At 40.8% G+C, this 12,928-nt stretch overlaps 1 protein-coding gene across 2 annotated transcripts in view; it reads right to left on the bottom strand.

Annotated features, from left to right (window-relative positions):
• Positions 1–1,811: 1,811 nt before the first annotated feature.
• Positions 1,812–12,928, bottom strand: part of LOC140210491 (11-beta-hydroxysteroid dehydrogenase type 2-like) — a 75,115-nt gene continuing 63,998 nt past the window's right edge. For both annotated transcript variants that reach the window (XM_072279483.1, XM_072279482.1), the window contains 2 exons: positions 8,027–8,164; positions 1,812–6,800 (listed from right to left, as the gene is read on the bottom strand). In XM_072279483.1, the coding sequence (XP_072135584.1) occupies positions 6,448–6,800; positions 8,027–8,164 (491 nt within the window). In that variant the 3' untranslated portion in view covers positions 1,812–6,447. The remainder of the gene's footprint in view (positions 6,801–8,026; positions 8,165–12,928) is intronic.

Below are 12,928 nucleotides of genomic sequence, written 5' to 3'. Positions count from 1 at the left end.
ATTAATCCACCCCACCACCTCCCCCCCACTACTGCATGCACATCAGCCACCCCTCTCCACAGCAACTCACTACCCTTTATCCCTGCATACACCGACACTTCATGCTGCACTCCGCACCTCCCGCCTGCACTGACACAGTCACTGGCTCTGCTGCTACCTGGTGGAGTTCTTTTTGCCAAGAATCACTTTGACAGGAAATGATAAAGTGGCACTAACCTTAAGATCAGATACTTTACGTACGTACAATCAGTCTCTGTGTATGCTAGATAAGCTAATCTCACGTTGGTATGCATGGTGACACCCAACGGTTACTGTACATTGTGTTTTGTAGGATTGATTTTATACTTTTACTTATTGTGTTTTTTATGCTTATTGTGATTTTTAGATGCATCAGATGCAGAGTAAGAATCATTTCATTCTCCTTTACACTAATGTGCTGAAGAATGGCAATAAGCAATCTTGAATCTTGAGTAAGGCTCCTAGTGATCAGCTGGACATTGCTACAAACTGGGGAACTTTCAGATCCCTCAACATGAAGGTGTTCCTGATGGTGAATTGCAGTATCTTCAGGAAGGCCACACGGTTCTTTCCTGAGGGAATCTGCACTGCATGAACACTACAGCCCTGAGCATGAATCCTGGGAGATTCGGGCCATGTTTACTTACATGGCTGCCTATGGCAGTGTTCTCTCTAAGTACACCATTAAGTACATGCACAACAGGAGGCTATAAAACTCCTGGAAAATAGGCTTGAGAAAGGCTCAGAATTGATTTCTGTGGCCTTCATTAGTCTGGATGTGCCCTGCAATACATGCCCAACAGATGTGGAGATTTTATTGGAGGGTGAATTGAAGATAGCAGTCAGTGCTGGCGGAAGAGTAGCTGGAGTTTAAGGTCAAAGGGGAGAGCTCACCAAAGCAAAAGAGATAAGTACTGTTCACATATGAAATAAGGGAGCTACTGATAGAGAGATACTTCTTTTTAAAGAGCCTGTTAATGCAAACTATTTGATCCTTTCTACAGTCTATTTGTTACCACCAATATATAGCAAAGACCTGCTAGCAGAGCTCAAATGCTACAGAACAGATCCTTCACATGTTGTGGTGCATAACCAGCAGTGGTCACACAACATCAATAAATCCAGGATCTAATTACTGCAATGACTTATTACAATAGTTTTTAATTGCCTGCAACTCAGCCTGACATCTCTTGCAAAGAGCTTCAATTCTCAGACTTGGAGGAGGCGGCTTGAGTCAGCTCCTGTCAGGGTCTCTCCCCCCCCCGGTTATCATGGCTTTCTTGGCACATGGGACCACCCTCCTATTATGTATCTCATTGACTGGGGCTCTGACAGCTTATTGAATGAATCTGTAAGCCCCCACCCTCCCTCTTTAATTTCCTGTTCGCCATGGCAGCTATGGTTTGTCATGGCTGCCATATGTAGCTTCCACACTGATCCCCTTTTGAATTGGTGCACAGCAAAGTCTCGGAAGTTGCTGTCAACTGAGTTTGGTTCAGCGTTCGCACTTGAGTGTAAAACTGTTCCAAATTTGACATTGTTTTGAAGAGTATTAGTGCTAAAGTCAACAACGTGCTAGGATATCAAAAGAAAGCAGCACTGTGGTTTCCTACAACTGTACCTCATCTTCTCAGGCTGTCAATATTGAGACAAGGAACCAGTCCCCTGCACTAACCATTGTCATGTACCCCGTGATGGGAATAAGGAACCAGAAGAAATAGGAAACACTTTGGAGTCCAGTATTGCTATTAACTAATAATATTTATTAGTAACTACGCAATACAGTAATATAAATGTAGATAAATCAAACATGTTAGCAATGATTATATATAAGTAAGTACATCAGTAAGTGTGGAAATATATGAAAACCAAGCTTCTTCAAGTCTAGGGGTAAAAAGATACAGTATTATGATGATGAGTAAAGTTCAGTTCAGTTCGTGGTATTGAGTTGAGTAGTGATGGAGAGAGAGAGAGGGAGAGATTTGAGTCTTCAGTTGAGCTGACCCTGTCGATCTTCTCGTTGTCCTCCGAAATCCTTTAAGAGTCACCGACTGTGACCACAACAAAGGGGACTGGTTTTCAGTGGTGAAGCTATCACCCAGGCAAGGGTGGACACATGGACAACTCCCCACCAGTCAACCCCTTTCCGTTTCACTGCAAGAGTGACTGATTGATCTGCCTGATCGATCCTCCAAAAACCCATTTTTTCCTGTGGGCACACAAGGCTCATTCAGTGTCCGAAACCATGTGTCTGAGGGTCTATCAACTCACCTTCTATTTTATCTTCACGTGTTGAGCATCAACTGTCACTCAAAAAACTCCTCCTGCCTCACTCTGTGTAAGAAATGCAAGCAGGCAAATGTCCTTGAAGGAAGTATAAACAACCTGTGAGCAGTCTTCATCTCTCTCTCTCTCTTTTAAAAGCAAGTTGTTGGTGTTAAATAACTCTCTCTCCCTGTCTTTCCAAAGCACAGTTCATAGGGGTAATTGAGCACAGTTTGTAGGGGTAATTCAGGACCCTGTCACACCATAAAGAACTTACTGGACACTTGGTTACAATGCAGTAGGGGTCTGAAAGACTGAATAGCAAAGGAAGAATGTGTTGACCAAGCTGCACTGGGCCTAATGCAGCTTTAGTGCTAATCAAAGGATGCTGAAATTGGTATCTGGACAATTAATATTCCTGCTAGTCTCTTTGCACCATTCTACGGCCATTTTTATTTTTGCTACTTGGCTTTGCAGAGACAAACAAAAATTTTGGACATCCTATAGGCATGCTCCAGGAGCTGTCCTTAGTCGATTTAATCATGTCATGTTCTGTTTTAAAATATCAGTGGAGTGTTTGGTTGCTGTAGAACGAAGCTTTACTGGAAACATATCCCCCTTTGGTACATTCTGATGCCTGGACCTTGGGCTTCCCTCATGCCAGACTTGCATTCTTTCAATAGTGCGCTGTAGAATGTCATAGCCTGAGGGGCAGGTTCACACTCAAGGCAGCTTGAGTTGTACATTGTTCTTTAAATCTTTTTATTGAATAAGTATACAAAAAGGTAAGCCATATAGGCACTAATACACTGTTAGAATATAATAAAATTACAGGAGACATTAATACAGAAAAAAAGTGATACAATGTAATTTAAACATAACATAATAAGGTAACATAATAGTATACTAATTTATATATATATATATATCAATAGAGAAAAGGAAAAAAACCCCCAAAAAAACCCACCGTGCAACTAACTAAAAGCAAAGCAAAGCAATGGGCTAACTTGGAACCAAGTAGAGCTAAAGAACTTAAAATCACGTCTTCAAACCCGACCTCCATTAAAAACAGTAAAAAAAACAAGAAGGGGAGTTGTACATTGTTAAAGTAAAGAGATCTTTCAAACACAGAAGACAAAGAATTAAGCCTATGAACAAATTGTCCCCTGCTTCTAGAAACGTCAGCAGCCCTTGCCTTCCGTTGCGTAGTTCATTAAGTATAATGATGATATAGTTGTTGGCTCCATTGAATTCCACAACAGTGCACCACACTTGATTCTGAGAGCAGTAGGCACCAAACCATCTCCTTCCTCTACCTCCAATATTAGCTAAAAAGAGCCTGAACACAAATGTTCAGAGCTACATTGGTTTTCCTGGCTACAAGCAATACAACATTAATGTTCTATAGTTTTAGGAAATTTCAGGAAGACAAACATCTATTATCATCTTGCTGTTGAATTCAAGTCTCCTCAGCTTCATTTCTATTAAGTACTGTATCTGTGTCTGGAGTGAGAGGCCCATGATGCATTAAGGCAGCAGTATTTACCAGAAAAAATGCTACCTAATATCTCTGCTCTTGCTGGTTCTCTTCTGCTAAGGAACAGAAGGACTGAATCTTGCCTCTATTAAATCAGCAATAAGTTAAATAATTTCTAGATGATAAGTTTCATAAATGTTATTGACTACAAGCTGTTTTTATGCATCAATTATGTATAGAAAAAAAGTTCATGGAGTCAAGGGGGTTCTCCAACTATCTGTACTTAGTCTGAGGATTTGTCTGTTTTTCTTCCAAAACAGTACTTCATGATTTTTATATCATAAACATGCTGTCAGTTTGATTCTAATTAAATGTGGCGGGAAAGAGCAGTCTCCGAGCTTTGCTTTCAAGTAAGGCAAACCCCAAGATTAACAAACAAGCTCATTTTTGTCACTTTTATTTTTGCTGAGAAACTCACATAATAGACTTGCTTGATGCAAAACAACAACCAAGGATAAAAGTGCGGGAGATAAAAAACAAGGTCAGTCAGCATATCAAGTTATATCAGTTAGGGGAAAAAGTTTTCAGCCATTTAGATTTTCTGGATTTCTTTTTGTCTATTTAATGGCTAAATGGATTTACTGCCATAGAACTGCCCTTGTAGTTGCCAGTAGATCACCAGTGTCCCGTATTCCTGCTAGAAAGTTTGCTTCATGGTGAAGATCTGGCTTCATTTAAGTGGTGGTGGCTTGGCAATGACTGGGGAATCTACAGCAAAATGAGACAGCCCCTTGATAGTGAAGATCCACAAATTCTCGAGGGCCTCCAAAGGCCCAATTCAACTTTCTCCAACCATCTGTCCACTGGGGTTATGTGGTGAGAAAAAATGAGCTGGGTGGCTAAGGGTCTGGTCCTCCTGCTTAACATAATGCTCAGCTACTTCAGGTAATGTTCAAACATTAGAACCACAAGGATCACCAAGAAAATCCCAACCCAGACCAAAGCGAACATCAGAAAATCCCAGCTGTGTGACATCAGAGATCCCGAGAAAACCTCCACATATTAACCACATGAACCAGCAGAAAATCCCAGTTTCATGGCTTCTGAGCCCCAAGGAAAGTCCCAAAAATGGAACCGCAGAACATCCCAATCTCTTTGACAGGAGGGAGGAGTGTCCCAAGGTATGGAAGTAAGAGAGGAGAGTGAGTTGCATTTCTGATTAAGGAGAACTTTGCAGCAGTAGTTGAGAAGAAATGACTGAGGGGTTGTCCCTTTATGGGTAGAGCTGAGAAGTATGCAGGAGATGGTCACTTTGTAGGGGTTGTACTATAGGCCCTCTAATAGTCAATGTGGAATTCAGGGAAAAACATTCAAGGAGATTTTAGAAGGTTACAAGAACAATAGGGTTGGCATAGTAGGAAATTTTAGCTTTCTTGATTTGGATTGAGACAGTCATAGTGCTAAGGGCTAAGGTGGGATGGAATTTGTTAAGGGCGTTCAGGAAGGTTCTTCAGACAATGTATAGAAGGCCTAACTGGGGTGAGAGCAAATCTTGACCTTCTCTTGGTTAAGAGGGTGGGACAAGTAACTGAGGTGACACTTTGTGATCACTGACCATTGTTTTATTAGTTTTAAATTGATTATGGAAAGTGTCAGACATGGCCCACAGATTAAACTGCTAGATTGGGGCAAGGCAAAATTTTATGGTATTAGACAGAAGGTCCAAAGCTTGACAGGAGTAGATTGTTGACAGGTAAAGGGACCACAAGCAAGTGGGATGATTTTAAAACCAAGCCACAAAGAGTTATCTGGGAGCAGTCAATTGTACAATTCAACATTTAATTCCATTTTGACTACTATGAATGCTGTAATGTCACTACATAAGCCTTTTCATCACTCACAATTCAATGTTCGTGTCCGTAGATAGAGCAGAACATTTGATTTATCTTCTACTTTCATTTGCAACACAGACTTTTGTTCCGTAGGGAATACGAGGAGGAGAAATGAAAGTGAAGCTGAGGTAATGATCAGATCAACTGTGATCTTATTCAATGGCAGAGTAACTTTAGGGAGAGGGATACCCTACTCTTGATCATGTTCAGTGCAACACCAAACACGTTTGCATCACAGTTTGTCATTGGAAGCTCCAGTGCACTGGAACACAAGGGGCTACAAAAACTGCTGGACTCAGCCAGTTCCATCATGGGTACAGCTCTCTGCTCTCTGCACCAAAGAGAACAACGCCATGAGGCTACGTGTCAGAAGGCAGCCTCTGTCTAATTATTTGACCCATGCCCTCTTCGCAATGCTGCCATAAGGTAGAAGATATAGGACCCTGAAGATCTACCCGCCAAGGTTCAGCAAGAACATCGTCCCCCACTGCCATCAGAGTCTTGAAGTGACTGATATAACCTTAACAATACCTTGGACTATCATCTATTTTCTCCCTCTCACTCGTGCCATTGTTTGTTTTTTTAGTTATTTTGCACATGTGTAACTTGGGTATGTTTATTTTATCATACCTGTGTTCTCATCTCGTTCTGTGAAAAGCTAACTTTCCATGGCACTAATACCTTCTGTATGCCTGATAATAAACTTGAACACTTACACTATATTGGATGTAAAATGACGGAAAATTAATAAGCAGCCTGAAACAAAACAATATCAAGGTTTTCAAAATTAGAGTACTACTGGCTGATGTTGCTCGAACTTACACCTTTCGGTAGAAGTTTGTGTGGAACAAAAGCCTTGCTGAGAACACCATCACTCATAAAGGAAGGCAGGAAATAGTAAATAATTTTTAGCACATCAATTATATATTCTGTGGTGTACCTAGGCTTAGGATGTTGTACTAACAAAGCAGTAACAATGGTTTCAATTACTGGCTCTACATGCTGTCGGAAAAGAGGCCCAGTTTTGAGAAAGGCTTGCTTTAATTCTGCAAGATAGTCTTCTCCGTAGTCTTCCAGAAGTGCTGGAGAGAGGTTCTCCAAAAGTTTTCTGTAATGTTGCTCCCAGACTTCAACATTTCCAACTTGTCCTTAAATAGAAAATGTGAGAAATGTTTACATCATGTTATAGTGTAATTACTGTTATTATTATTCATCACTGGTGATCTTGCATGTCATGAGGACTTCCCGTGTCAATAATTATTAATGATAAAACATGATCAGCAATGATCAAATCAGAAAGAAATATTCATAGTCAAGCAAATGTAACCAGAGCTAGCAAGTTGGCACCAGGTCACAGGAGTCAATTAAGTACTGAAGACAAGTTAAAGCATAAACTATCAAAAACTCTATATTGTTGATCTAGGATCTATGTTTCTTATAAAAGGTCCTTCAAGCTCTATATTTCATCTCAGGTCCCACAAAAGGTCTTTCAAGATCTATACTTCATCTCAGATTCCACAAAAGGTCCTTCAAGCTCTGTACCTAATCTTAGATTCCTCTGGTAGTCTCCTTGCCTGATTAGGAAGGTTGTGAAGTCAAATCTCATTCCAGAGGCTTGGCTAAAATACTGACACTAGTGCAGTGTTACTTCAGGTGCTGTCCTGAGGGCATGTTAAACCAAGGTCAATCTGCCCTGTCGTGGACAAAAAATACTGGCACTCTCTGAAAAGCAGTAGGAAAGCTGAGCTGTAGTCATGAATTATATCTATTTTTCAATCAACTTTGCTAAATTATGTACCAGTTCTTACTACAGTACTGTTTGTGGGTGCTGGCTTTGTAAGAATTAGATGCCACTATGAAGTGCCTTGGTCTGCGATTTTGAAACACGCTGGATAGACACAAAGCTGCTTTTTTCAACAAATGGAATCCATGAAACAGTACAGTCCATCATTCCTCTGTGGCTGACTTCTGCCAACTTTCACAGCACCATTCAAAATATTCAGCTCTATCTACAAATTCCTGTGCAAAATACCTTCTCACCTTACACCCCACCTTGCAGAAGGAAAACAACTGTGTTGTATTTACTTTCTGGAACCCCTTTAAACCTTGCAATGCTGCTCTTCAGTTCTCCTGTGCACACCCTGTTTTCTTTGCAAATCAACTTTTAACCATTTTAACCAAAACTCCAGATAACTAATTATCAAAAAAAAACTGAATTATCTAAAAAAAAAAGCACCTTCATCAAGAGTGGAAGATTTTTCTTGCTGGTAACTATTTTACAACTACTTGGGAGAATATGGAAAGTTTATGAATGAAAGTTATTGCTGTTAGCCAGATATGGCATGTTGCACTAATTAATCAAAATGCATTTTACCTGTTTTGGTAGCACCGGGTTGGATGATGGATATTTGTACTCCCCAGGGTTTCATCTCTTGGCGCAGAGTATCTGAAAAATATTCCAGTGCTGCTTTGGATGCACCATATGTTGACATTCTTGCAAGTGGCAGTTCCCCTGTTGGTCATGAGATCGTTAATAAGGCAATCTATATACACTTCTATTTTATCATCAGAGCACAGTAAAATTGGACTTAACTCAAGAGGACTAGAATATAAAAGCACAAAAAATAGTCTATAATAATGGAATTGGTTCATCAAACAGTGAGGGTCTATATTTATATTGTACCATGCTGGTTTAACATTCAGAGCTTGTTGAATTCTACTGATGGTAGAAGCTAAAGAATAAGAAGAGTCTTGCTGCTACGCTGTTCAGAGTAAATTAACAAGGTATTTCAATAACAACTGCCTAGTGGCCAACTGTTTTAGATTTAATAACTTGTTTTGCCATACACCACAGAAACAAGTCATTTGGCCAACTGAGTTCTTAGATCAATCCCATCAAACCCCCACCAGTTCTCTGCAACCCACTACATGTCCATTGTCTCCGCTCTGATTTACTCTTCACAATGATCAATTTACCATTAATAAGAGAATGTCTTTGGGATGTGGGAAATAACTGGAGAGCCCGGACATGCCCACAGAGTTGGAGGAAACTGAGCAAAATCCACAAAGACAGCCGCAGAAGTCAGAACTGAGCCTTGGTCACGGAACAGCTGTTGTACCTGTACCACATCCGTGCCACCCACTCCCTCCCGGGTTCAAAGTTCAAAGTGAAATCTATAATCAGAGTACATACATGTCACCTCATACAACCCTGAGACTCTTTTGCCTGTGGGCATGCTCAGCAAATCTATAGAACTGTAACTGTAAACAGGATCAATGAAAGAGCAAGAACATAGAAGACAACAAATTCTGCAAAAGCAAATATAAATAAATAGCAATAAATAATGAGAGCTTGAAAAAACAAGATAGAGTCCTTAAAGTGAGATCATTTGTTGTGGGGACTTTTCAATAGATGAGTGTAGTTATCCTCTCCTGTTCAAGAGCCTGGTGGTGTCATGCTTTCTTTGCAATATGATGGGTCCGGGACAGGTTCCCTGAGATGGAATTTAAAGTTACTGACCCTCTCCACCTCTGATCATCTAATCCATGTCATTCTTATGCCACGTAATGGTCTGGGAGCTGAGGAGAAGAACACAACGCATGGACGCAGGTGGATACAAAACGCATTCTAAATTAGCGTCATCGGTTTTACGTAAACAGCAGCCTGATGGTCAGGAGGCAGCACTGCCAGGGACAATCGCAAAAGCTGCCGGCCAGTTACAAGCCAGCTCTTCCACCTGGTTAGGACTACTTGTATTCCTTGAAACAGTGGGGGAGGAAATGCCGAGTTCCTCCAGCATTTTCTGTGTGTTCCTTAAGGTTTCCCGCATCTCCAGAATCTCTTGCGCCTTCATTATGCTGATACATTTGCGTAAAGGTTTGGTGCATGCCTGGGATGAGTTATCAATGCAGAGAACGATAAATCAACCGAATTAACTCAGCAGCTGTAGAGAAGAAACTACAAATATGCATAGTCAGAGTACTACAGTAACCATTGCTGGACTTGTGCCCCCCGCTAAGTTATGATACTGTCGGAGAAGCCATTTACTCAGTGAATCATTTTATTTGTACAGAATACAATTATAGTGCAGATACAAATTTGGGTTATTGCTTGTGTTGGCACATAATGCACATGTAAAAGTACTCATGGGATTTTATTAGAAGCCGGACAGTTTTATTAAGTGACTAATTTCAACATACAAGTGTTGTAAACAGAATTATTTAATGGGTGAAATATTATAGTAACACTAAAAAGTTGGCTTGGCTGTCTGTGTGCTTCAAATGTAGTAAAATATTATACCCGCAAGGCTGAAGCCATTTATTTAGTCCTGTACTCACAATGTTTTTTAAACGACAAGGGAATTTAGTATATGGCCTATAACATGATAATCTGCCAATGTTAGGGCAATAGAGCAATCCAGACTCAGAGGAATTCCTGTGTTTTGTGTGTAACTCATAAAAATATTATTTGTACTTAATATTGTACATGAGGGAATAAAAAAACATGAATAAAATAAAGAAAATTAGTAAATTGTTTCTGCTGCAAACGATATTATGATGTAAGCCTCCCTCAATCACTTGCCGTCGTTGTAGCCTGAAATGACCTGGTGGCCGTTTTCACTTTTACCAGCCATGGACTGCAACCTAAATTGGAAAATGAAAGAATAATGTGGGAGTTAAGGTGGCGTAGGGTGATTGTGCCCTCGTCATACGCTATACTCTCAACTCAAACCTATTTCTTATTACATCTGCAACATACAATCCAAGTCAGGCTGGAGTTGAAGGATCCAGGCGTAGGACCTCTGATGCATTATTTCTGCCAATGGATTGAATTTACAGCTAAAATTGCACTCAGTGTATCATCAATAAACTTACTTGCTGGTCGCAACAATAAAGAAAAAGTTGTGACTGGCAACAGACCACTGAAATAATGCCAAAAGGCACAGACTGTAACAGATAGTGTGCAGTCCTATTACTAAATGTTAAAAAGCCAGGCTGTTCCCATTGAAAGAGCGGAAAAGGGAGGTTGTGTCTCTTTGAACCAGTGCCCATCCTGGAGAGTTAATTATAATGTTTCACTAGAATGAGTGGCTCTGTGCTGGGACTCTTGCCTCTGAATAAGATGGTTATGGGTTCAATTGCAGCTCCAGAAAGCATTGAAGCTTCTGTACAATACTAAATGGATGCTGTTTTGTCAGAGGTGCTATCTTGAAGATGAGACATCAACCTGAAGTACCCCTCCCACTCAGATACACATAAAAGATCTGACAGTATGATTCTGTCACAAAGCAGCAGAGTTCTCCCCTATATCGTAACTAATATTTTATCATGTGGTTGGGAAGATGTTGGATCCGATTGCTAAGGTTGTGGTTTTGAGGTACTTAGAGGCACATGATAAAATAAGCTGTCGTCAGCGTGGTTTTTCAAGGGAAAATCTTGCCTGACAAACCTGTTGAAATTCTTTGAAGAAATAACAAGCAGGACAGACAAAGGAGAATCAGCTGATGTCATGTACTTGGATTTTCAGAAGGCCTTTGACAAGGCGCCACACATGAGGCTGCTTAACTAGTTAAGAGCCCATTGCTTATATGAAAGAAACTAGCATAGGTAGAAGATTGGCTGACTGGGTGGAGGCAAAGAGTAGAAATAAAGGGAGCCTTTTCTGGTTGACTGCTGGTGACTAGTGGTGTTCTGCAGGGGACTGTGTTGGGACCAATTTTTTAATGCTAAATATCAATGACTTGGATGATGGAATTGATGGCTTTGTTGCAAAGTTTGCAGGCAATACAAAGATAGGTGGAGAGGCAGGTAGTTTTGAGGGAGGAGAGAGACTACAGGAGGAGAATGGGCAAAGAAGTGGTGATGGAATACCGTGTCGGGAAGTGTACAGTCATGCATTTCAGTAGAAGAAATAAAAGGGATGACTATTTTCGAAATGAGAGAAAACACAAAAATTTGAGGCGCAAAGGGACTTGGGATTCCCTAAAGGTTAATTTGCAGGTTGAGTCTGTGGTGAGGAAGGAAAATGCAAATTTAGCATTCATTTCAAGAGGTCTAGAATATAAAAGCAAGGATGTAATGCTGAGACTTTATAAAGCACTGGTGAGGCCTCACTTGGAGCGTTGAGAGCAGTTTTGATCCCTTCATTTTAGAAAGGATGTACTGAAACTGGAGAGGGTACAAAGGAGGTTCACAAAAATGATTCCAAAATTGAACGGCTTGTCATATGAAAAGCACTTGATAGCTCTGAGCCTGTATTCACTGGAACTTAGAAGAATGAGAGGTGACCTCATTGAAACCTATCAAATGGTGAATGGCCTTGATAGAGTGGATGTGGAGAGGATGTTTCCTATGGTGGGAGAGTCTGAGACCGGGGGCACAGACGCAGAATAGAAGGGCATCCTTTTAGAACTGAGATGAGGAGGAATCTCTTTAGCCAGAGAGTGGTGAATCTGTGAAATTCATTGCATAGGCAGCTGTGGAGACCAAATCTTTATGTATAGTTAAGGCAGAGGTAGATAGATTCTTGATTTGAAAGGGCATGAAAGGTTACAGGGAGAAGGCAGGAGATTGGGGCCGAGAGGGAAAATGGATTACATAGAAACATAGAAAACCTACAGTACAATACAGGTCCTTCAGCCCACAAAGCTGTGCCGAACATGTACTTACTTTAGAAATTAAGTACATTTAGAAATTAAGTGATTAAGAGGGTTACCCATAGCCCTCTATTTTTCTAAGCTCCTATCTAAGAGTCTCTTAAAAGACCCTATTGTATCCACCTCCATCACTGATTATCCATGATCAAAATGGCAAAGCAGACTGAATGGGCCAAATAGCCTAATTCCGCTCCTAAATCTTATGGTTTCATGATCTTGATATCAACATCTCAGTGAACATCACAGATACAGAACTGTGCAGCCACGGATACAGACTGTGTAGCCACAGGTACAGATTGTGTAGCCACAGATACAGATTGTGTAGCCACAGATACAGATTGTGTAGCCACAGATACAGATGATCTAAGCACAGATACAGCCTGTGTGGCCACAGGCACAGACTGTGTAACCACAGATATAGACGTTGTGGCCACAGATACAGAACGGTGTGGCCATAGGTACAGACAGTGTAACTACAGATACAGAACGGTGTGGCCATAGGTACAGACAGTGTAACTACAGATACAGAACGGTGTGGCCATAGGTACAGACAGTGTAACTACAGATACAGAAGTATTGCTGCTTGTAGCATATTGCCATATATTGACTGCTGTCAGCCC

Source organism: Mobula birostris, chromosome 15 (genome assembly GCF_030028105.1).
Source record: "Mobula birostris isolate sMobBir1 chromosome 15, sMobBir1.hap1, whole genome shotgun sequence".
Lineage (NCBI taxonomy): Eukaryota > Metazoa > Chordata > Chondrichthyes > Myliobatiformes > Myliobatidae > Mobula > Mobula birostris.
This window is presented reverse-complemented; position numbering and strand designations above follow the sequence as displayed.